Raw genomic sequence first — 25,828 nt, 5'->3', positions numbered from 1 at the left:
AAAACCACATTGCAAGGAATGCTTACCCACCTGTTCAGACACATGAACTAAATCCTGCAACTCTTTACACTCAATACCTTCCGCCAGAGCATCCACCTTAGACTTCAATTGTGAAAGGAGATAATTTTGATATTTTAACATGTGGAACTGGCAATTCAAAGCCCTCATGGCTAAAGTGGAAGAAGTATACACCTTCTTTCCCCATCTATCCAAAGCCCTTGCCTCTTTATCAGTAGGAACAGGATTTTTAACAACAGAAGCCTTAACACCTTTAGGCCCCTGAGAAACAGCTTCTGGGTCTGCCCTAGGACTCTTAAAAAGATACTTATGAGCTTCAGGCACCCTATAATACCTATCTGGTTTAACTGGGGCAGGAGGCAAAGAATCAGGGTTCAGGGAAGCCTCTGCAAAAACATCTTCCACCACATCCAGAACAGGAGGTATAGCTAAAGGCCTATGCTGGGGTAAAACAAAATTCCTAAGCCTCTTCCTGGAATCAGAGAAATCTTGGCCTTCCCATTTAAAATGCTCCCTCATGGAATGAAGAGTCTCTGAAAAAGAGAAATCCTCAGGAGGAGAAGCCAAAGGAGTAGAATCATCCACATCAGAATCAGAATAAGGAGGATACTCCTGCAAGTCTTCAGCCGAAGACTCAGAAGCCTCCGAACACTGCTCAAAACTCTCAAGCTCAGGTTCCACCCTAGGCCTCTTATCAGGAGGGGGCATAGAACCTCTAATCATAGTAATCAAATCTTCTGCCATTTTAAGCATATGTTTCTTAGGCAAAGATCCCGAAGAACTAGGAGAGACCCCCACTGAAGTTAAACCTGGCCTGCCTCTCAAAGAAGCCTTGGAAACAGAAGGGGAGGGCCTAACCACCTTAGGAAGAGAGGGGAGAACAGCCACCTGAGAAGCCCCTTCAGCCTGGCCTACCTCCTGAGAAAACACATCTTGTAACAGTAAAGTCTCTCCCTGAGACTCCAAAGAAACTTCTGGCAGAGCCTCCGGCTCCACTGAGCCTTCTAAAGAACCGACGTCCGGGACTGACGGTTCTTCCAACCTAGGCTTTGCTGCTTTGTCCTTGCGCTTTTTGGACGAAGCGGGCGTCGGAGCATCCGACGGCATTCTATAATTACAACGCTTCCCAAAAACTAACCTGGCACAGTCTAACCTTCTCTTTATAGTGCGTTTGTTAAATCTAGCACAAGAGCGACATCCAACAACGTCGTGCTCAGGCCCTAAACAAGGTATACACAAGGTATGGTAATCCCTATGAGGTATCTGTTTCCCACAAGAAATACAGTTATTCACTTTTTCTGACATCCGGTTAAATACTGAGCAAGAAAAAACCAAAACATTCCCCAATGGGGTACTTAGCCAACTTTGATTCGGTCTGAAACTCCGACTTCAGAAAATTTCAGAACGCCAACCTGCACTCGCAAAACTGCTTCTGCATCGGACCATGCGGCAAAAAAGACTGAGGATATGACGTCGGTCATGCGCATTTGTACCCTGACGTCCTGACGTCAGACTAATGCGCCTTGACAGACGTCAGCCATATACTTTGGTATTCGGGCCGACTGGGACAGCGGACTACCCAAGTGTTAGGACTGCAGCAATGTGGTATGAAGAACATCCTGGGTTATTTTGTTTTATGCAATATTCCAAGCAGCTAGCTGCAGTGTTTTCAAGTTTGGATGTAGGATCTTGTAGTTGTTCTGTGTTAGAAGTAAGGGACATAGAGGTAGAGGCCATGCGTGTGTCCGAGACATGCTTCTCAGTAGCGGGTACCAATGTTGCCTCGGCCAATCTGGAGCTATCAGGATTACCCTTGGCTGATCCTCTCTGATCTTCAGTAGAACTTTGTACATCAAGGAAAGAGGTGGAAATGCATATGCTGTCAGGTTTTTCCAGCTGAAGGAAAGGGAGTCCACCCTCCAAGCAAGTGGGTGGTATGCTCTTGTGCAGAATTTCTTCAATTGGTGGTTGTGTGGGGAGGTGAACAGGTCTATCTCTGGTGGTCCCCATTTCTTTGTTATGGCTTTGAAGATATCTGGATGCAGCATCCATTCGTGAGCATCCGTGGTAGTTCTGCTTAAGGTGTCTGCTAGAGAATTTTCTTTTCCTGGTACAAATCTGGCCTGAAGTTGAATGTTGAGATTCAGGGCCACATTCCACAGGTCCATTGCCATCCGGCATAGAGGATATGAATGTGTACCTCCCTGTTTGTTGATGTACCACATGACTGTGGTATTGTCTGTCCTTATCAGCAGATGACCCTGTTGGAGTGGTCTGAATGCCTGGATCGCATGTTTCACTGCCAGCATCTCCTTTAGATTTATGTGTAGATTCAGCTGGTCTTGGGTCCATAGGCCTTGTATACACTTGTCCACCATGTGTGCCCCCCCATCCTAGGTCTGAGGCGTCCGTGGTGATGGTCTGGCTTGGATGAGGTTTGTGGAAGGGCAAGCCTCTGTTCAACTGACAGGCCTGAGCCCACCACAGGAATTCTTGCTTCAGGCATGGAATTATTGGAATCTGGGCTTCTTGACTGTGCTTGTGTTGAGACCATACATTTCTTAGGTACCACTGTAGCTTTCTCATATGCAGCCTGGCATGCGGAACCAATATTATGCAGGATGCCATGTAGCCCAGGGCTTGCAGGACTTTCCTTGCAGTAAGCTGAGTTTGTGTTGTTAATGTCAGGAAGTAGACTGGTAGTTGCTTTTGTTTTTCTTCTGTGAGAAAAGCCATCTGAGTTGATGTATCATGTTCTGCACCCAAGAATGTTATCCTTTGGGATGGTACTAGTCTTGACTTTTGCATGTTGACTGTGTATCCCAAGGCTTGCAACAGTTGTATGACATTTTCCAAATCTTTTGTTAATTTTGCCTTGTTGTCCGCTTGTATTAGGCAGTCGTCCAGGTATGGGTAAATTTGAATTCCCTGAAGCCTGCAATGAGCAATTACTGATGCCAGGCATTTCGTGAATACTCTGGGCGCAGTAGATAAGCCAAAAGGCAATGCTGAGAATTGATAATGCTCTGATCCTGCAAGAAATCTGAGGTGTCTTCTGCAATCTGGTCGTATAGGGACGTGCAGGTATGCCTCCTTGAGATCTAGAGTCACCAGCCAAGACTCCTTGCCCAGCATGGGAAGAAGCTGCTGGAGGGTCAGCATTTTGAATTTTGGAACAATGAGGTATGTGTTCAGTGCGGACAAGTCTAGAATAGGTCTCCATTGATTTTCTTTTCTTGGTACAAGGAAAAGCCTGGAGTAAAATCTTTGGCCTTGTTCCATAGGTAGTACCTCTTCTATAGCTCTCATCCTTAGTAAGTTGTTGATTTGTCTTAGAGCGTCTGTTTTTTGGCTTGGTGGTAGGTTTGGCATTCCTCTCTTTTTTGGTAGAGTGTGGAAGTGAAACCTGTAGCCCTTGTCTATTGTTTGTAAAGTCCATTTGTCTCCTGTAATGTAATGCCAGTTGTCGGAAAATAAGGCTAGCTTTCCGCCCAAGGGTGCTTCCAGTTGTTCCCTGGTAGGCGGAACTAGAGCCAAGTCATTGTGTCTGCCCTGTGGAAGTGGTTGTAGTTGAATCTGTGGCAGTACTTCTCTGGTTGGTAGGTTGCCACTGACGTCCCCTGTAGGCACCCCTAGATTGACCTCTGCCTCTTGGGCGTCTATTTCTGCCTCTCTGCGCTCTGGAGTTGTCTGGAAAGGACCAATTCTTCGAAGGCCAATTTCTGCTAAACCTCGGAGGTGGGACCTGTAAGAAATCCTTGACTGTTTGGACAGATTTTGCTTTTTCTTCCACCTTCTTTAGAACCTCCTGTGCAGGGGAGCCAAACAAACTTTGTTTCTCCATGGGAGCATCTAGGAGTTTTGACTTAACATGGTCTGGTAAGGATTGTTCTTTTAACCAGGCATGCCTTCGAATCAATGTTCCAGTCATAGCTGATCTAAAGGAAGCCTCCAGTGCATCATAGCCACATTTTAAGAAATGATTACTGACCTGCTGAGAGTTATGTACCAAATCCTGAAGGGACTTGCGGTCTAAAGGTTCAGGAGAAGACAGTTTTTTTATTTAGCTGGTCTAACAAAAATTCCTGGTACTGAATCATGTGAAATTGACAGTTCAAGGCCCTGGCCGAAAGAGTAGCAGAAGTATAAACCTTTTTACCCCATCTCTCTAATGCTCTAGATTCCCTTTCAGAAGGAAGAGGGTTTTTGGCAGAGGCAGCTGCCACACCTTTAGGGCCCTGTGAAATGGTTTCAGGGTCTGCAACAGGAGCCTTATACAAATGGTAGTGTGTGTCCGGGACCCTGTAATATCTGTCTGGCTTGGCAGGGGCCAGAGGAAGAGAATCAGCGGCAGTACAGGAATCATTATATGCATCATCAACAACTGTTAGTACTGGCGGAATGGCTAAAGGCCTATGCTGTGGTAAGTGTAAAAAGGTCCTTAGCCTTTTCCTTGAATCTGAAAAATCCTGGCCCTGCCATTGGAAGTGTTCCCTCATAGCATGCAAGGTTTCCCCAAAGGAAAATTCTTCAGGAGGAGAAGCAGAAGGAATCGAGTCTTCTGCATCAGAATCCTCATAAGGAGAATATGGGCCTTCGTGAGGGTCTGAAATGTCTGAGTCATCCGAGGAATAATCTGTAGAGACAGGTTCCGGGGGTTCAGTCCTAGGCCTCTTATCTGGAGGGGGCTGAAAGGCCCTGTCTGGGTGAGGTTGGGATCCCCTGATCAAAGAAATGAGATCCTCAGCCAGGCTGAGTATTTGGGAAATAGAGGTAGGCCTATGTGAAGGAGTTTTAGCAGGTAAGGCCTTAGAAGATTTAGCTGCTTTAGCCCTGGCAAAAGCATTGATAGACATAGAAGCAGGGGGTCTAGCAGCCCCACGTGCAGGGGTAGATATGTCTAAAGGAATAGTGTCTGACAAATCCTGGGTGCCTGCTTCTGTAGCAGTAAATTCAGTAGCAGATTCAGCCATGCTCTGTGAGGCCTCGGCTATCGGAGGCATGCTTTCGGCCGAAGGAAAAACCAGGGGCTCTGTTTCAGCCGAAACCGAGACACTCACGGTTGGCCTAACCGTGGTTTCAGCCAAAACCGCGGGCCGCGAATGTCGGTCCTTTTCCTTGCGCTTTTTAGCTAATTGAGTAGTCGGAGTCTCCAACGGCATTTTGTATGCAAAGGCGGGACCAAAAAACTCCTCTGCAAACTCCGACCGACGTCTAAGTGTCCGTCGGTTGAAGGAAGCACAGGCTAGACAAGCTGATACGTCGTGGTCTGGGCCTAAGCAAGGAAGACAGTAAGAGTGGAAATCCTTATGAGGTATTTGTTTCCCACAAGTTAAACAATTATTTACTTTGTCTGACATCGGCTGAGGCAAGAAAGAGTCCCCAACGGGGTACTTAGCTTTTAAGAAGTCTTCGGTAGTAGAAATCTCTGGATCTGACCGACCGGCACTTGCGAACAGCTTCTGCTTCGGGCACCGCGCGGCAAGAAAGACTGAGGAAAATGGCGTCGGCTGATGCCTTTATACCCAATAAACAGCAGCTATGACGTCGGGTGAAGTGCGACATCAGCCGAGGCCAGACCCAGACTTTGGAATCCGGCCGACCGAAGGGCTGCCTGAGGCAGGACAACCCATATGTTAGGACTGCAGATGCATCCTTGAAGGACATCCTCAATTATGGCAATAGAACAAAACTGCAATAAAGGAAAGTCCTAGGAACAAAGGATGACTTGTTGTTAAATAAAGTCATAGTGGAGAACTGTAAAAAGGGGAAGAATTTATGTATGGCCTGGATTGACTGCAAAAAAAACGTATGATAGTATCCCACATTCATGGATAAAAAGAGTGCTTAAAAATGTGTAAGATACATCCCCTACTATGACTGATTACATTACAGTGACAGACCACTTTGCAATTAAGCCATGATAAAGGACAACTTATTATTCCAGGAATAAAAATCCAAAGGGGGATATTCCAGGGTGACAATGTCACCGCTGCTATTCTGCATTGCCCTTAATCCATTAAGCTGTCTACTTAACAGCTTAGGTCATGGCTATAATTTGGCTCCTAGAAAACAACAAAGTGCAAAGGCTTATCCTCTCTGTCAATGATTTAAAACTGTATAGCTCATCAGACGAGGAACTGAAAGCACAAGTGCAAGTTGTCAAAACTTTTTCAGATGATACAAGAATGTCATTTAGTCTTGATAAATGTGCAAAAGCAACCTTTAAAGCAGGAAAACTACATCACCAAAAAAACATCAGTTTGGGACAATAATGTGATATAAAACAACTTGAGCAAGAGGGAGTGTATAAATATTTGGGAACTGATGACGGATCAAAACTAAAACATGAACAAATGTGAATAAAACTTCCTAAGGAGTACTTCAAAAGACTTAAATTAACCCTGAAAACAGCTTTGACATGTAGGAACAAAATCCAAGCTATAAACCAATTTGCTCTTCCTGTCTTAACTTATAGTTTTGGCGTGATTGACTGGCCCCAAAACATGCTGGGTAGATTAGATAGGAAAACAAGAACAATGCTTCATACTCACCAAATGATTTATAAAAATCAGTGCACACCAAGACTACATATTCCCCATTCTGAAGTAGGGATGGGCCTCCTTGAAAGTGATTACATGTACAGATCTGCAATCGTGGGACTCCACATATCTGCTGACCTCACAAGACCCAAACATAGTCAAAGTTTTGAAATGCTAGGAGAATAAATCTAAGATGACTTCCCTGCCTAGGCTAGCTGAAGCATATCGGCGTCAAGCAGGAATGGAAATCAAAACACAAGTAGATAAAAATCAGGCAGCAACTAAATGTGCCAAAAAACAAAAGAATGTGAAGTGAAGGACCTGAAGACAAGGCAAGAAATGTGGAAAAAGCATAAATATAGTTGCAAGTACAGAAAACTTCTGGAAGAACCTCATGTTGATCAGAACAGTCACAGGAATGGTTAAGGAGAGGTGAATTTGAACCAAGAGATGAAAGTTTAATATTGGCGGCCCAAGATAGGTAGCTATGTACACATTGGTATACAACATCCATTGAACATGTGGGCGAAACCGATAATGTAGGTTTTGTAAAACAGAATTTGAAACAGTTGCATACCTTGGTGCTGGTTGCGACATCCTAATGGCAGAAGGACTGTATACTGAAAGGCATAATAATGTTGCGAGACTGTTGCACTGGGGACGGCGCCAACATTATGGTACTGAAGTGGCTGAAAAACACTGGAAATAGAAGCCACAAAGCATCAGAGAAAATGATAAAGTCTACATCACATGGGATCACCCATTACCAACAGTTCAAAAGACAGATGCTAGAAAACCAGATATAGTGGTCCAGGAAAAGGCGACAAAAGTAGTATTGATCTCTCCACACCCAGTGAATACAGTGTCCTGTATAGAGAGAGAGGCACAAAGCCATAAAATAGCAGGATTTTCAAGCAGAAACGAGAGCAATGTGGAAGAAAGATACACACACAATTCCAATAATAGTAAGAGCAACGGGCTTTAAAAAAAAAAAAAAAAAAAAAAGTCTACAATCCTATTTAAATACATGTAACTCCATATGAATTGCAGGAGGAGTCATTACCGGGTGCTGCAAAGAGCACTTTTGGCTGACATCAAAGAGTGAAACAATACTAATTTCATGAACTTTAATTGTACTTTGACTTAGGAATTGGGTCCATTCCTGTCATGGTGTAAAAAAAAACAACATTTGGAGAAATGAAAGGACATTCTAGAGCACAACTGAACTAAAGGAGGCTCTAAATCTAGACTGCACATCTTACTTAGTATGAAATCAATGTATGTACCTTGGACCAGGTAGCTTCGGTACATATGTCATCAATTGGAACACTAAAGGAAGGTTGTAGACAAAGACACAGATTTGGTGGAATAAGACTTCGGAATTGAAGTGGCAGTCCTCTTTTTTGATAAGCAAAGGAAATGCACTATGACCATCAATGTGTAAGGGTAACCTTTGACATTGGTTTTCCCAGTTTAGCTGAAGAAAGGTTTTATCCTGTGTAAATAAAAATGTAAGAGTATGGACATCTAGTAAATGCAAAGTATATTCACCCTTGTTTGAAAAATTTGGGAAGAGCACTGGAATATTTACTGACTGATTAATGGATCATTCAGAAGCCACCTTAGGAAGAAAAGAGGGTGTTGGTTTTTATAGTGACATACACTGCCCTTGTAAAAAAAATAGGTAGGGAGGTTTTGAAGATAGGAGTTGTAACTCAGAAATTCTCCTGGTAGATGTGAAAGCAACCAGAAATAAAGTGTTCCATGACAAAAACTTCAAATCAACCCAAGCAGCAGGTGCAAATGGGAGCCCAGGCAAAGCCTGTAGCACAATAGTAATGTCCCATGGAGGGCCTGGATGTCTAAGTGGAGGACATAGTAGAAAAGCATTTCATAGGCAAGCCTTGGATAATCTGAAAGATGCAATGGACATATGATTTTCAGCCATATGGAAAGAGGATTTAGCGGCTAAATGAACCTTGATTATGGAATATCTGATTCCACACTGGAAAATGTGCGCCAGAAAGTCCAAAATTGCTGGATGGGAGCAGAGAAAGGGTCAACATTTTTTTCAATCACCCAAAATGGAAAACCTTTTTCATTTCTCTTACAAGTTTCCAACTGGAGGATTTTTGGAAAGAAAAATGTGGACAACTAAAGATGAAAACCTGGACTGCCAAACCATGACAAGAACTGCAGTCAGTATGAGGGACTGAATGTTCACGCGAGGTGACCCTGAGGGGTGACACAGAACTGAATCTGAGCCCAGCTCAGAGAGACAGTGGACTAGATGAGGCCTGAGGAAGGGAAATCAGACTTGTCAAGGCCAGTAAGGGGCTATGAGAATGACTGTGAACTTAACTGCAGATGCTTTCTGAGGAAACTTTAGAAATCAAGGGCATAAGGGGAATGCATAAAGGAATAATGAGGGCCCAGGGTGCTTCAGAGCACCCTAGGGCGACACCCCCTCTTGGGGAATAAGAGCAAAGAATTTGGTGTTGAGGGAAGAGGTGAAGTAGCAACAAGCTTGGCCCAGCAACTGAAAATCCACAGTTACTAATGGATTGAGGGACCACTCATGAGGGAGAAGGATAGATATGCTTAATCTGTCCACAAGGACACTGGACTTCCCTGGGATATAGAAAGCAGCGAGAAGGTGACATCCATTACCATGCTCTCATAGTCTTTCTCGACACAAAGGGTAAGATATGGTTCCTTCCTGTTTGTTAATTTACCAAACTCCCATACTGTCTGAATACATGTCACACCCAAAGCCTGCAACGCTAGGAGGACTGCTCATCTCCAATATACTGATGTGAAGACTGGCCTCTGTTTGGGACCAAGTGTCTTCGACTGTCTTTCCCCAGTCACTGTGGCATGGAAGGAGGGAAGAATGAAAGGACGTCCCTGCACAATATGAGGAAAGTCTAGCCACCACTGTGTGAGAGGTCCGCAAACATTTGTTAGAATCACTAAAAAGTCATGAGTTGTTTCCTGATTGATTACTGAATTGCCAGATTCCACGGAAGAACCTGCATGTAGAATCTGGCTAACCGCAGTAAGGTGATGGAGGCTTCCATGGAGCCTAGAAGACAAATGAATAGCCTTGCTGGTTGCTTCTTGTGAAATAAGACTTCTTGGGCTTGATGAAGGGATGTTATTCTTGACTGAGGGAATTTTGCTATCTGAAGTCTTGTGAACAAAAATACTATGAACTCTAGAGGCTGGACTGACTGCAGCTTGAACTTTTCTAGATTTATAATCTCCAAATCTACACACAGTTGGAGCAAGGAGTATCTGGCTTGAATGAGTAAATTCTTGGAAGAGGCAGTGATGAGCCAATGATCCATATACGGGAATATCCTGAAACCTTGCAAGCCACTACTGCCATTGCTTGATAAACACCCAGGGGGCTGTGATGAGACCATAGAGCAGAGCTCTGAATTGGCAATGACTAGCTCTTAGCCAGAAGCAAAGGTACTTCCTGCATCTGTCCAGGATGTGTACTACCACAAAGATGAAGATCTATCGAGCACATCCAGTCCACCTTTCTTCGGTAATGGAAGAATGGACTGAACCATGACCATCCATAATTTTGTTCACCTCACAAACTTGTTCAATCAACTTAGATCCAATACTGGCCTTAGGTCTCAGTTTTTCTTTGGCATTAAACAGAATCTTGAGTAAATTATGGATCCCTTCTGGTATGGCGGGACCTCTTGGATGATTTAGTTTTTAAGAAGCTTCCTTACTTCTGCAGCAATTTCTTCCCTTTATGAGAGTGGAAAGCAAAAATGAAAGCAGGAATTCTTCTGGTCATAAAGAAAGGGTGTGGAAGGGAATGAAACAGTCCCTGGTTATGACCCTCCGTACCCATCTGTCTTGAGTGGACGTCCAGTTTGCTGCGTGTAGGGATAAGCACCCAAAACTACCTCCAGAGTGCAACAGTCGGGCAGCCTTTCAGTCATGCTGGAAATGCTTTTTCAAGAAAGTACCCCCAAAGACTTGGTTTTGCAGGCCATTTCTGTCCCTTGGGAAAATGTCTATTATAAAAGATAACCCCTTTGCTTCAGGGAATTCTTTCAACAAAAATGCTGTATGCATGCAAAGCCCTGGGATTTACAAAACCACATTTACTTTCCTCTGTTCTGGTTTCTGGGAAAATATTCTTTGAGGAGTAGAGAATTTGGTCCCTACAGCAGATAGGGATCTGCCATCCTTCCCACTTCCTGAGATGGTCTCTAACCTTGGGACCACCCGAACTGATCCATCACATGGGACATTGGCGAAGGACATCTTGAAATGCTCCACAAACTCACAGTCACATCCAGCCATGTCTTCTTATGGAAATGTTTGTGCCACCTGCTCTAGATGCACCCTCTGTGGCATTGGAGATAAGGTGCATACAGGTATTGTAAAGCAACTGTAAGTCAAAGGATTTTTTTGATCCAAAGTCAAGGTCTTTGAGTGAGATAATTAGTGATTTCCTTTGTTAAATCTATCTGGAAACAAGTGATGTGTGCCAGGTAATTAGGCACTCTCACCAAAACAGTAGCACACAGACACTTCCTAAATCAGTTCAACGCATGCAACTCCCTATTTGGTGGAGGGACAGAGGAACTTTCTTCTGCAAGCTACTTCTTCATAGCCGCCACCATCATATAACCTACTGGGAGCCCCATGCACCAATAGGGATGATCTTTGGGAGCAAACAAAAACTTGTTTGGCGTTCTGTGGATAGGTTCATTTGTACCCAGTTCCTTTCACACCCGGGAGGAGATCAGGTAATTTTGTCAGCCAGGGGACCACCCAAGAAGAAGATGGGCCAGAACTGAAAGCCAAGAAAAACAGATTCCACCGAGAAGGTGCTTGGGAGGACTAACCCCCTTTCTGTCCAAGAAGTTTCAGAACCTCTCAGAACAAGACATCATAAATGGGGATCTGGAAGAACCTTCTTCCTCATTAAAATCAGTGCCAGTGGTCAGGAATTCCATGGAGGAATCCAAGCGTCTCTTCTTATGCTTATGTTTTCTGTGAACCTCCTATGTCAGCTGCTCAGGAGAGGACTCAGAAACAGATCTCTCTCTTGGGAGATCAGACCTGAGGCTCCCAGAAAGTGGCAGTCTTGACAGGACCAGGACAGCAGGCTGTGGACCCTGGGAATATTGAGCTCAACACAAATCTGGGCAGTCTCTCTGCTGGAGCCAAAACTTCCAAAGGTGGCTCAATCCTAGATGCCATTCGACTGGAATCAGAGACTATCACAGCCAAACTACCAAGTGCTGATGCCCCTAGAGGAAGGAAAAGACTTCAAGACCTTTGATCCTAACCCACCCTGTTGGAGTCAGTAGAGCAAGTATGAAGCCTCGGCTCCAATGTAGATCTGCCCTGGGTAAGAGTCAGATCCTGAGTCTAAGATCCAAGAGGTCAGATTGGAGAAGGAGCCATTAATGAGTGAGAAGAAATGATTCTTCCTGATTCAAAAGTAGTCAGAGCCAGGAGTACCCCCAAATAGATTTGGGTTCAAAGGAAATGCCTCATCATTCCATCCATGTCTGCTTTGATAAGGCCCCAAGAAGACCTTGCTGACCTTAAAAAGGAAGTAGAGAAAGGAGATCTAAAAGGATAACAGGATCTATCTTGCAGGAGAAGGAAGCCTCTGTGAGATAGGATCTGGAGAAAGCCTAGGTGGTGTTACAAATCCAATAATGATCAGATCCAAAAAAAAAGGAGTACTGACTCAGAAGGTCTAGAGATCTTAGTTGGAGGAGCAGACAGGGGTGTCAGATCCAGAAATCTCTTTTCTGTAGAGTTTGTTTTCCCCTTGACTTTCTCTTTTTCTCTGTCTCCTTATATTTCCTTCAATTTATCAGCCTTTTTTGAGGCTAAAGATGAAGAGGAAGATGAAGCAACCACAGACTTCCCCAATCTTGAAGACGGCTCTCCTCCTGTGGTAGGCTGTAGGAGACCCTTTAAAATCAGCTGGATTCTTCTCTCTCTAAGATTTGACCAATAACCTAGCAGACAGAGCAGGTAACAGCAAGATGAGAAGGCCCTAGGCAATACATGCACTTCTAGTGTGTGTCCAAATTGGGTAGCTTGTAGGATCAAGCCACATGTTTTTTAAAGCCGGAGGGCTTATCAGCCATCCTCACAACCAAATAAAGAAGAAGAAAGTGTCTTAGAAGACGGTGTACAGTATGAACTAACAACACAAACTTATCTACTAAACTATTTTTTTTTCTTTATGAAAAGACACCCCAGTGGAAGGAAGGAGATAAAGGAGGACGAAACGGCAAGCATAAATGCTAGAGACGAATCAAAATGTGAAGTACTTATCCATATTTTTGACAAAAAATATTCCTGAGCACAAAGATCCGTCAAGTGCTTATGGCAGAAAATGAGATCTGGTTTGTTCCTTACACAAAGGATTATGGGTAGGGGAGGAGCCCGAGCACCAGATTCAAAGTTTAGATGTGGCCAAGGTCAGATCAGAGACCAATATGTTGAGCAAGAGAAGGAAAAGACGTCATCACATCAAAAGATCATACAAACGCTAAGAAGCTTTAAGCTCGATTATGTATACAAATACTAAGATTCAAGCACTGAAAATAATTTTACACATAGACCAGGTGTTTTTTTTTTCTTTTTCTTTTTAATCAACCACAGGAGAAGTAGTGTATGATAAAGAGGTGAAGGAATTTGAGAGGGGAAGATGGCAAGATAAGTGTGTAAGTTGATTCTCCCAATATAACAAGGTGCTTTATGGTTACCCCGTTTGAACTCCGTTTGGTACTTTAGAACTACACAGTTAAGACTCATATACATAACTCCAGCAAAAGGTTATTAATCAAAGTGAAAAGTGATGTGTGTGTGTGTGTGTGTGGGGGGGGGGGTCAACAGGTAAAGAATCTAGATTCTGGGTGCAAGTTCATAACGAAAATAACAATCATATACAATTACACTTATAAAGAAGCAGAAAATATTTTAAGAACCAAGTCTAGTGTGGAAATTGAGAAAAGACGCTATTGATAGGAATATCAGTTAGCAGGATTTTAGAATACAGGTGAGATACGGTTGGAATTCACAGGAAGAAATAAGCTAAGGAATCAAAGTACAGGGAAGCAAATGACTCATGACGGAAAGGTAATTCAGTGGGATGAGGTTAAACAGAAGTTTAAAGACTGCCTTCTCCAGTAGGGATTGATGACTGAGCAAAGGCAAAAAGAAAGCGACAGTGGAGTGCTAAGTTGAAGACTGGCTCTGATAAAGTTTTTAGTTAAATATATAATAAAAGCTGCTTTTAAAAATGGATATTTAGTAGGATGTATAGGTGCATAGGTTAGTACTAGGTTAACTGCCCTTATGGGCCATTTTAAGCCTAGCCAATTACCCTATGTCAGAATCAAACCCTGCACCTTGTGTTTCTAAGGTAAGCACCTTAACCGTTACGCCAACCTACCACCCTATAAACTACTGTAGAAAAACTATAAGACTCAGACATGGTAAGAAAAGATCAGGAAGAGGGAATGGAAAGGCAATTCACAAAGGAACAATGGGAGGAAACCTGTAAGGCTCACAAGTATGCAAGAAATTCCAAAAAGTTTAGGATTTCCTGATGAAGGTGTTTGTATATATATTTTTATACCCAAAGTAGATTTTTAGTGGATTTTTCCCCACATAGATAGCAGATGCTATGAGTGTGATGGGGATCAAAGAGGTAATTGGGTCCCCATTCTTTTTAGGAATGTAAAAAGTTGACTGATTTAAAAAAATGCTTACAGAGTATTTTTACAGATATGCTGGGGGAGCAAATGGTTGTAACCAAGCACATTATTCCTTTGGGATTTAATTGCCTAAACACAGTAAGGCCTTATTAAGTTTAACGGTATTTCCTGTAAAAAATGCAATTACTACAAAGCTGAAATCAAACTCTAAACCTAACGTAACTTAAGTACTGGATACTGTAAATGAGATAAAAAAAACAAATACAGATCTTTAGAAAAGGAAAGGAGCAAATTTTAATAGAAATAGATTGAATACGTAGGAACAATACGTGCAAAATAATATTGAGGAGGAGTGAGTTTTAAGGGAAGGTAGTACCTGAATAATTTAGCTAATGTCACGTTAAATGAAAACTGTTAAAAAAAAAAAAAAAAAAAACTGTTACTTTCTTTTCCAGTAATGTAGGTAAACTCATGTTAGTGTTTAAAATGCGATGATTCAATTAAAGATGCAAAAACAATGCAAACTGCCATCTACTCTAATACCTAGCCACCCATCATCTTGCATTAAATATTCCATGCCCCTTTGTAGGGTCCTTGGAGAAGGTGAGTGATTATCTATGCTAACAAGTCAGTGTCTAGATAAATATATCCTTATTACCTTCATGATGCTTGTCATGCCATTACTTGTGTATTTTTATTTGTATATAATTTATATGGAGACTTCAACTTCTGGATTTCGCATGAAAATGGACCATACAGTCAGTGACTCCCAATTAACAATTGCAAACAAACAAAACAGAAAAAAAATCTGACAAGTACTTTCTCTAGGTTCCATGGAAGGGCTTCACCATCAACCCCCCCCCCCCCTTACATTAACACAGTAACTCCATGGCTGCACAACCACAGAGTAAGAACAAATAGTCTGTAAGGGCGCAAATCATTTAGAAAGCTCTTTCAAATTTGACTAATACAATACTTAAGCTTTTGATGTTACTGCTATATGTATTTATACTTTCAAAGCTATAAAGCACAACTTCAGGAATCTCTAACATGCACTTTTCTCCCAGTTGTATACAGCAGTACTTCCAGCATTCCAGGCTATCTGCCAAAAAGGTACACAAAGCTGAGAGCACTCATCCAGCTCAACTTGTTTTCAGCATGCTACGTAGTTAAGGGTTAGGAATACTTTACCATATGCTACTAGGAAATAGAAATTTAGCATAGGGCAAGACAAGTCCTTCTCTTTTTGTGCTTCACGCTTTACAAGGCTGTCTTGCAAATATTTATTTTTGTGAATGGACAGTGGATATTTACCTTCCACACCTTATCACATAGGTAAACATGCAGCAAAATTAAAAAAAAAGTTTTGTTTTAAGAAACATTAAGACATCCAACTGTCTATAGGAAACATTTTTTCAAATGCAAAATATTCCTCATCAATGTAGACTTGCTGCCATTCATACAGAGTAGTAATGGTGTCATACAATTAAAACAAAAGGCTGAAGGGGGGGTGTCTTCATTTCCAGTCATGACTAAAGATTAACCGCAGTGTTTTTGTTTTTAAATCCAACAAATTGTTGCACCAAAAGCTAAGACAAGGCCAATAAAATAAATAACTCCCTCACAACAACACATCCACGTATATACATATATAAACCATTCAAAATTATTTTGTAAGGCACTGTATTACTTGTGATTAGCAAAGTGCTGAACAAAACGAGTAATATGAAGAGCATATCCACTGTACAGATGCAAAATACCACAGATGATCAACAGTACCAATGATGAATATGTTCACAGCCAAGAGTTAGAAACAACAGCCTTCTTAAGGGTGTGTCAGCCTTTGGGATTTCTGTCTCAACTTTCTGAACCTACACAAAAAAACTATCTGAATGACTTACCTGAAAGTGGATTTCTACCCAAGGTCAAAATATTTGGCAGTGACATCACAATCAGCTGCTGCAGAGTTTCCTGCACAATACAAAAAGATAATTATACTACATAGCATACGTGAAAAAATATAGAAAAAAGTGTTACTAGTTTTGTAGACAATCCATTCCTCAATCCGCAGTCTTCAATCTACCACATACATCCTATGTTTTTAGGTTATTTACTCTTAAGAAACTCAGAAATAATGACGGTCAATTCCTCCCTAGGAAAAAAGAGCTGTTTTTCAGAGTTTATATTTCCGAATCAATACTTAAACATAACTTTCAAAGCCTACCAACAGAAAAAGTGCAAATATGAAAATTACGTAGCACAAACAGATCTTCCCAAATGTCCAAGTGTTGACATTGCAACTGTGAAGTGTGATTTTATAACTGCCACCCAGCACATATTTTTAGGACATTGCATATTTCTTGCAAGTGACAATATCTGAATAACCATAACATGTAAATACATACAATGCACAAATGATTTTTCCCTAGATGTTAATTTCAAATAGCATCCTCAGCCAGCACTGTCATGTTTTCTTACTGAAATATTGACAGAAATATGAAAAATACCATATTTCTCAATGTCTTATAGATCTGTAAGTGTACAAAACAGAGGCCAAGTGTCAGTGCACAAATTATCCACACTGATGTCAGCTTCAAAATGAGGCATCATCCATGTTACGCTGCCTTCACAAGATAATGATATCAATTATGAAAATATTACTTTGATAACTGAAAAATACACAAGTTATACTTTCACAGATATACTTCACAACAGTTGTGTCAAGAGCTCAATTTGTCCAGATGGATGCCAGCTTCAAAGTGATACCTCACCCATTATGCTGCCATGCTCCCTTACAGAGTAGCACATATATGAAAACTCAGAATATTCACATCTGAAACATAAATAAAGCATCAAGTACCTGCAGGTACGCTAGACAGAGGTCATGTACTAGAACCAAAGTGGCCAGGCCGATGTTGACTTCAAAATGATAATTCACCCATCACGTCACCAAGCTTCCTTACAGATATACTAATATAAGATACTGACAAACAAATATCATAATTTACACATCTAAAACTATAATAGTTCTGCTGGTGTCTTAGAATATAGATCAGGTAATGGGATCAATGTGTTTGGACTGATGCCACCTTCAAAATGATACCTCAGGGTATCATGCTGCCATACTCCTTTACAGAGTCATTGACACAAATATGAAAACTACCGTACTTTTCAACAGGGACGGACTTAGGTGAAATGCATCCCTAGGCAAAGGAATACAAGACATCCACCATGCTGTCCATGGGATCCCCACTGCATCCACATCAGTTCCTTAGACTCCATGGCAGCTCTTCACTGCCATCAATTTCCCTGTCCATCCCCTACAAGTCCCTATCACATTCCCCCAGTAACCCCTGTTCTTAGACTCAAGTCTGGTCTCTTCTGACCACGCAGACTACTAATTTTTTCACACACTGTCATACCCTTAATTCAAGTTTTTCCTCCATCTTTTTAATACACCCTAAATGGCTGTAATGCTGAAGGAAATAAATTAAGCTGGGCATCCAAGGGCTGTTAGACCCCAGAAGTAAAGGTTTTCTGGATGTTCGTAATTACATTTTAGAATGTTTATCAAACATTGTGACTGCCTGAGTAAAATATCATGGTTAAGGAAAGAAACTCAATCTTACTTTCTTTCCAGGAAGAAATAAGTTTTGCCAAAGATTTACTGTTCAAAGAAAGCCAAGAAAATGGTAATTCCCAATAAACTGAGAAAACAAATGCTTGCAATGATACATCAATCATATTTGGGAATACCATCTGCCTTCTCATTCTATACCTTAAAAAAGGCAGTTATCTTCTGTGCACCCCCTCTGGTGTTAGACTCAGAAGAAAATGAAAGAGCAAATGTCTACACTGTTGTATTTCAAGATGTTGTTACATGCCTCCAAACCTCTACCATCAAAAAGTAGCCATGTTTGGGACTTCCAAGATGGCTGCACATTGAGTAACAGCATAACTCTCTCTCTCCCAGTGTGAAAACAAAAACTCAACAGAGAAAGCCAGTACACTTTTGTGCTTATGGGTAAATTTCAGTAACTGGCTAGTAAGTGTACTGCCTAGAAGCCAAGGAAAAAAATACAGAGCACCTGAAAAAAAGAAGCTACAAAAAGTGAGGAAGAAACACTGACTGGGGAAAATTTCTGCAGCTGATCATCAAAAGTCAATGCAACCTCCAGACATACCTTCCAGTAACCTAGGGGAAGATACAAGACAACTGCACACGTACCTGGTTAAAATAAATGAAACACTGATGGAGTATATCAACACAAACAGTAAAATGCTGGAAAAAAATGGAATAAGCTTTAAACAGATATTCAGATGAGCTGATAAAGCTGCAAAAATCAGAGACTGGAATGAAGAAAAGGCTGGCTGAATACGAGACTGCTCAGGAAGAGATGTTTCACAAATAGAATTAGAGGACAAAGCACATAGGGAAAACCAGAGATTTTCAGCTATACCAGAGAAGCTGGAAGAAACAGACTGTTAATTTTATGAAAGCACAAATAAGCAACTGGACTGGTATTTCATAGCAGGAGTTGTCAGTTGAAACTGCACATTGTGTGTATCCTCCAAACCTGGCTATGAGAAAGCAACCCAGACCTTTAAGAGTAAAGGTGCAATCCTACCAACTGAAGGAGCCGATTTTGCCAAAACTGTGGCAGAAGGAAAAAATACTGAAAAGTGGGAGAGAGCAGAGTGGTTGTGGAGAATGATTACTAATTGTACACCAGGCCGAAGAGAAGTAAATTCATTCCACTGTTCAGGGAATGTCGAGATGCAGGTGTGAGATTCAAACTACTGTACCCAGCTGTGTTCAAATACACTTCCCTGAAGGGACAAATTCGTTTTCTGATGAGGTACATGCTAAGGAGGAAATACAAATGTTTGTCCAGCAAAAAGTGGGCTATGAAATAGAAGGAGATTCTGTTTCTTGTTCTTCTGGTAATAAAGACCACAGAGACTGTACCTGTGAAACCTTTTGCAGAGGGAGAGAGGCTATACAAGAAATTGTATTGAGGCATGCTCTTATAAATTCTAGATCTTGTGTAGGAGTTAACTGGGATTTTTCTCTGTTGATCGAAATGACCAAAGATTCGGAAAGGTTCAACACAGTCTGTGGCTTGAAGCAGTAGATGCCTGGAGGGGGCGGTGTGGAGCCAGGTGTCTAGGTATGGAAACACTTGGAAACTGTGTCGTCTCAAATGAGCTGTTAACACTGCCATGCATTTGGTGAACACTTTGGGGGCTGTGGTGAGAATGAAGGGCAGCACTCTGAATTGGAAATTGCTGTTGCTCTCACCCTACATAAAACTTCCTTAACTATAATTCTCTCTATTCCAAACATATCTGCTAATAGCGTCCTTTAGCCCATAATTTCCTGAAGGAACTTGTATTCTTTATAACTACCTTAATATATTTATAATGGGATTTTCATGCATTTGCTCCATCAAATGCCAATTTATTGCAACTGTTGTTACCATGTATTTTTTTCTAAATGTCTCTAAGTGCTTTTGTAAATATTGTAATTGTTTTGTAATTCTGTAATTTTCTATATTTGTATTTACTGGGACTTTTCTCCCCAAGGACTCCATTGAAAATGGGCTCCTCATGGCCCAATGGACCATCCTGGTAAACAAACTGCAAATCAATAAATAAATAAATGACTGGCGTCCAGCCAGAAGTGGAGGAATCTTCTGGAGCATTTGTCCCTCTTTATGTGGTAATGTGCAGCCTGAAGCTCTATAAAGCACATCCAATCGTTCTCCTACAGAAAGGGAAGGATAGACTGAACTGTGGCCATCTGAAATTTTGTCTGCTGAATGAACTTGTTCAGAAGGCTGAGATCTAATATTGGTCTCCAGTCCCATCTTTTTTGTCACTAAAAAAGTACCTGGAGAAAAATTTGGATCCTTTCTGGTCTGGTGCGACTTCTTGGATGAATTTTTTTCCAGCAGCTTTTGAATCTCTACTGGTGCTAGACCCTTCTGATTAGGTGCAAAATCGGGGATTCATTTTTGTAACTTTGGAAAGTGACTGAAAGGAATTTTGTAACCTCTGGTGATAATTCTCTGCATCCAAGTATCCAAAGTTATTAGCCAGGCTGTTTGGTGCAGTGAAAATCTTCCCCAGACTGCTTCCAGAGGTAAGTAACCTAGCCTCCATTCAGCAAGGCTGGTAGGGCTGTCTGGAGAAGAAATCTCTGGAGTCCTGATTAAGCGGACCTACTCTGTCATGGGGAGGGCATCTTCCATTAGAACTCCCCCCTCTGCCCAGAGGGGGAGTATTCACCATGTGTCCTAAAAAGGCCCTTGGGATTTTTTGAACCACATTTTCCCACTGCTATGATTCCTGGAGTAGGACTGTTGAGGATTTGAAAAATGAATGCCCACAGCAGAAACAGTCTTCCCATCTTTTTCACATCTAGCTAGTGTCTCTCTGACTTTGCGGCCAAACAATAAAGATCTGTCAATAGGAACAATGATGAAGGAAGACTCAAAAGGTTCTGCAAAATCAGACAGGAGCATCCAGGTGTGGTGCCTTATGGCAACACTTGTACCCGCTGCCTAGTCGTTCCTTCGGTTGCATGAGCGATGAGTCGCATGGACAAATTCAATATAGACTCTAGGGTGGCAAGTTGAGAGACAACCTTATCCCTCACCTCATCAGACACAGCTCCAGCTAGGGTATCAGACCTCTTTGAAATCTCGTAAAAGTGTGCCATGAAATTCAAAGACCTAAGAGCAAAGGTTGATGACACAAATCCCACTTCCCAAACCTGTCCATTGTCTGAGACCCTCTGTTTGGATGGTGGACAGTGGAACTTTGTTTGGCAAGTTCCTTTTTGGTGGCCACCGCCACCACGGCATCTACTGCTAAACCCTTTCCCTAATGTGGTTGATCTTCAGGAGCTGCTAAAATTTTATCTGGCCTCCAGGGAATTGGATCAAAAGAATCAGGAGCCTTCCACGCCAGCTGTGCTATAAACTTAAGGTCGTCAGCGGGTGGGGTCGCCCAGGAAGTACATGGTCAAGCACCAAAAGCCTGCAAAAAAAATTCCTCAATGAATTGGTGGACTTTCAATCAGCCTTCTGTTTCATGATTTCTAGGATGACCAGGGAGGAACAGTCCCCTTTCATCATAATCTGTGTCTTCTGAAATAGACTCTTCTGGGGAATCTAGATGCTTCCTCTTACAAGTCTTCTTACTGAGTGGCTCCTCAATGGGAATCTCTGAGGAGGACTCCTAAGAAGAGGGGCCCTGAAAGAGAACATATTGCTGATTCGGTGCCCACTGTCCCGACGTGAGAGGTGGTGGCAGCTGCGGTCCAGAAGGTACAAATATATGTGACATTCCGACGTAGATGGGGCCCAGCTGAATGCCCACAGAGGCTAAAGCTCTCCCCATGATCTGAAAGGCAGGTCCCCCTGAAGAAAGATGGGAGCCCAGAACAGAGAAAGACATCCTTGGAACCACAGTCACACCCCGCTCTGAAGGACCACTTCCAAAACAGAAGCAGGGGAAGGTCCGAAACTGGCAGGGTTCCGAGAACCAAAAATGGCCCAGAGCAAACAATTGGTACTGTACTGTAGTCTCCCAAACCAACAGCCACACCATGGCCCCCGGTGTCTATGAAATCCAATGGAGCCGAAGACATCAGAGCCAACCTTCTCTCGGCACCGAAACACCTGAAACCGGGATAGTCAATGTGGTGGGCTTGTAAAGGAGGTAGGAGGAGGGCAATCCAGAGGAATCCTGGAAGAATAGGCCTCGACTCAAGGAGGCAGGAAAGTCGGCATGGGTGCGGGAAGACCCCCTGGCCACCAAAAGCTGATCCACCAAGCTCACCATGTCCACTTCGGAAAGACTTCTGGTTGAATGGACAGACATCCTCAGGGGAGACCCTGGCTTATCCACAAAAGGACTGGGGAGTTGACCCAAAAATAGGTCTGTAGAAGGAGAATACTTTGTTCTGGGAAGTACAAATGCTTCAAATTTTGGCACTGTATGCTGCGGAGCAGATGGAGAAGTTGGAACTGAGTGGGAAGACAATGAAGGAGGATGCCGAAGAGGTTGCCGGTGCAAGAGACTGTCAAATTTGGCACCGAGGAGACTGGTTCTGCCGAAGTAGTCAAGATCAGTGGTACAACAGTCGGTACCGATGAGGACCCAACTGTTGGTGCCAAAGGTTGTTTTACAATCAGTTTGACAATTTTACTACTCTGCTCCGAAGACACAGATGGAACTGGCAACTTATGAGATTTTGGAGTCCGGGGCCAATGGTGAGGTCGGCACTGAGTGGCTTCTCATTTCTGGTTCAGATTTGGAAAACTCTGGCTTAGAGAGGGCTTCGTTAAATGTGGATATCAACAATCCCTTTAACATCAACTTATTTTGCTGTTCTGCCAAAGTTTGGGCAATGAAAACTTGGCAGATCTTACACACAGTTTCTATGTGGGGAGTACCCATACAATATACACATGAAAGATGCCCATCTGAATTTGGCATCTTTCTTCCACAATCCTGATACTGTTTGAAGCCTGACGTGCCATTCTGCTTCTGCCATTTTTAAGAAATCACACAAACACACTCACGCTTAACAGACAGAATGAAAGAAAGAAACCTACCAACACTGGTAGGAAGAAGTACATACAATAGGTAGAGAAAAGAGGAAGATACCAGCAATATTATCAAAGAGATTACCTAAGAGGTAAAAGGAAAAAAGGGGAGCAAGTTATCAACGATGGCAACGTAGACTATTGTTAGGTAAAATGTGTAGAAGAAAAAAAGAAGTTATGTTCTTACCATAATGTTCCATGCGAGTTGTTCATCTCACCTTTGTTCTTACACGTGGATACGGAGCCGATCCATCAGCTCCGAGTTGGCCGGTTTCCAAGCTCAAGATCTTTGAGTGGCTCGAGGCACAGTCCCTATCCCATGATGCTCTCTTACCAACCCCAAATCTAGTTTGCTGAACCCAGCAATAAAAAATATAATTAAGCACCAAAAATACAATATGTACATATGTATACAACCATTTAGAATTAGCTAAGAGATATTCTGGCTGGAAGTAAGGACACTAGTCAGACCAACCAGACCACCAGTCATACCTGTTCTTCCAGAACCCGGAGGGGGAAGGTGGGAGGGAGTGTAAGAACAAAGGCAAGATGAACTCACATGGAATGTTATGGTAAGAACATAACTTCTTTATGTGAAGTTGTTCAATCTTGCCGCTTGTTCTTACACGTGGGTAGCATACCAAGAACCCTAATCCTGGGTGGCTCACGGGAGTACATTCCTGAGAACGGTGGAACCAAAGGAAGCCCTGTCCCTGGAGATCCTGTCCACTTTGCAATGAGTGATAAACATATGAGGTTTGGACCAAGTAGCAGCTGCACAAATGGTGTCCAAAGGTAAACGGGCTGCGTGGGCCAGGGACGTAGAAACAGCCCTGGTAGAATGAGCTTTCACTTCAAGTTCTAAAGGTTGGTTAGCTGAAGAATATACAAATTTTATACAATCAGAAAGCCATTTAGACAATGTAACTTTGGATACAGCAAGACCTTTCTTATTATCTGCATAGGAAACAGAGTTGATCCAATTTCCTAAATTCCTTTGTTCTGTCCAAATAAAACCTCAATTGTCTGTGAACATCAAGCTTATGTAACATGTATTCCAAGTTACTGGAATAATGTCTGAAAAAGGTGGGAAGCTCAATAGACTGATTTAAATTAGTCTCGGAGCAGACCTTAGGAAGAAAGGTAGGATATGTCCTGAGAGACACTCTGTCGGGGTGAAAGACCAGATATGGAGGTCCGATAGAAAGTGCTTGTAGTTCAGAAACTCTACGCGCCGAGGTAATAGCCACCAAGAAAACTGTTGTCCAAGAAAGAAACTTCAGAAGACAAGATGACGCCTGCTCAAAGAGGGGAAGCATAATTTGAGACGGCACCAAATTTAGATTCCAGGGAGTAACTGGATGTCTGATGGGTGGCCAAAGGTGATGAGTCCCTTTCAAAAAAGCTTTACATAATCTGTGGGACATAATGTTAGAACCTTTGCATCCCACATGAAAGTTGGCTATAGCAGCCAATTGAACCCTTATAGTAGCAGCTGCTGCACCATCGTGAAAAAGCAAAGTCAAGAATTCCAGAATACTATGAATAGGAGTGACATAGGGATCAATATTATGCTGAGAAGCCCAATGAACAAACTGCTTCCATTTGCTGTTGTACAGTTTCCTGGCGGAGACTTTATGAGAAGAAACTAGAATATGTTGTACAGCGGAAAACAATTTATATTAACTGGCTAGGTTGGGAAGTGGAGCAGCCAAGCTGTCAGTTTGAGGGAGAAAAGAGAGGGGTGTACAACTCCCAATGAATGAGTCAGACGGTCTGGCACTGGGTCCAGAACCCAAGGTTCTTCCACTTGGTATTGTTGAAGGAAGGGGAACCATATCTGCCGAGGCCAAAATGGGGCTATCAGAATAACAGCCCTTCCCAAGCTTTTGGCTTTCTGTAAGAATCTGGTGATCAGAGGGGTTGGTGGAAAAGCATAAAGGAGACCCGAGGGCCAATCGTGTACGAGCGAATCCCTTGGGCTGTCCCCCATTGAGGGTATAGGGCAAAGTAGCTTCTGCATTTGGCATTCATCAGGGATGCAAAAAGGTTGCAGCAAGGCTGGCCCCATCTGCAGAATATCATCTCCGCCACTTGTTCTTTGAGGGACCACTCGTGAGGCAACAGAATGGCTCTGCTCAGTTTGTCCGCTAGCATGTTGGATGACCCCGGGATGTGTGTTGCTATCAGAAAGCACCCGGTGGATACAGCCCACTGCCAAATTCTCAGGGCCTCTCAGCATAAGGGGTAAGACTTGGTTCCCCCTTGTTTGTTGATGTACCAGACTACCGACTTGTTGTCGTTCTGTATTACAATAGTCTCTCAAGGTAGACAGTCGTGAAAGTGTTGCAACGCTAGAAATACCACTTTCAACTCTAGGACACTGATGTGCAAATGGGATTCCATCTCTGACCAAATGCCTTGGATAGTTCTTCCCCTGAAACAGCCCCCCCCCACCCTATCAGGGAAGCATCCGTGGTCACCGTTGCTGAGGGAGGGGGAAGTACATGGGCAACCTACAGTTACCTGGTGGCTGTTCAACCACCAAAGAAGGTCCTTTTTGCAAGCATTTGTCAGTAGAATCTTGTGTGACATTGGAAGCTGTTGATAAGACCAGTGTGTGAAGAGTAACCATTGGAGTATCCTCATGTGTATTCGTCCCAGAGGAACCGCTATGAGCGTCGCTGCCATGGTGCCCAACAGCTTCAGAACCTGGAATGTAGGAACTCTTCTTTCCATTAACAAGTGGGACACTTGACTTCATAGAGAGATTACTCTTGCTTGAGGCAATCTGACCAAGGCGGTGGTGGTGTCTAGATCTGCTCCTATAAAGGAAATATGCTGCGACAGCAATAAAGCAGATTTATCGATAATTTATGGTTATGCTTAACTGGGAACACACGTGGATTGTATAATCTCTGGA

At 42.6% G+C, this 25,828-nt stretch overlaps 1 protein-coding gene across 4 annotated transcripts in view; it reads right to left on the bottom strand.

The window, feature by feature from the left end:
• The window catches only part of CCDC88A (coiled-coil domain containing 88A), a 4,373,054-nt gene that overhangs the window by 3,718,082 nt on the left and 629,144 nt on the right, over window positions 1-25,828 (bottom strand). For all 4 annotated transcript variants that reach the window (XM_044055294.1, XM_044055285.1, XM_044055303.1 and 1 more), the window contains exon 4: window positions 16,189-16,258. In XM_044055294.1, the coding sequence (XP_043911229.1) occupies window positions 16,189-16,258 (70 nt within the window). The remainder of the gene's footprint in view (window positions 1-16,188; window positions 16,259-25,828) is intronic.

This window comes from Protopterus annectens, chromosome 1.part2, assembly GCF_019279795.1.
Source record: "Protopterus annectens isolate FY-2018-M chromosome 1.part2, PAN1.0, whole genome shotgun sequence".
NCBI classification, from domain to species: Eukaryota; Metazoa; Chordata; order Ceratodontiformes; family Protopteridae; genus Protopterus; species Protopterus annectens.
Note: the sequence above shows the minus strand (reverse complement) of the source record. Positions and strands in the feature narration are given on the sequence as shown.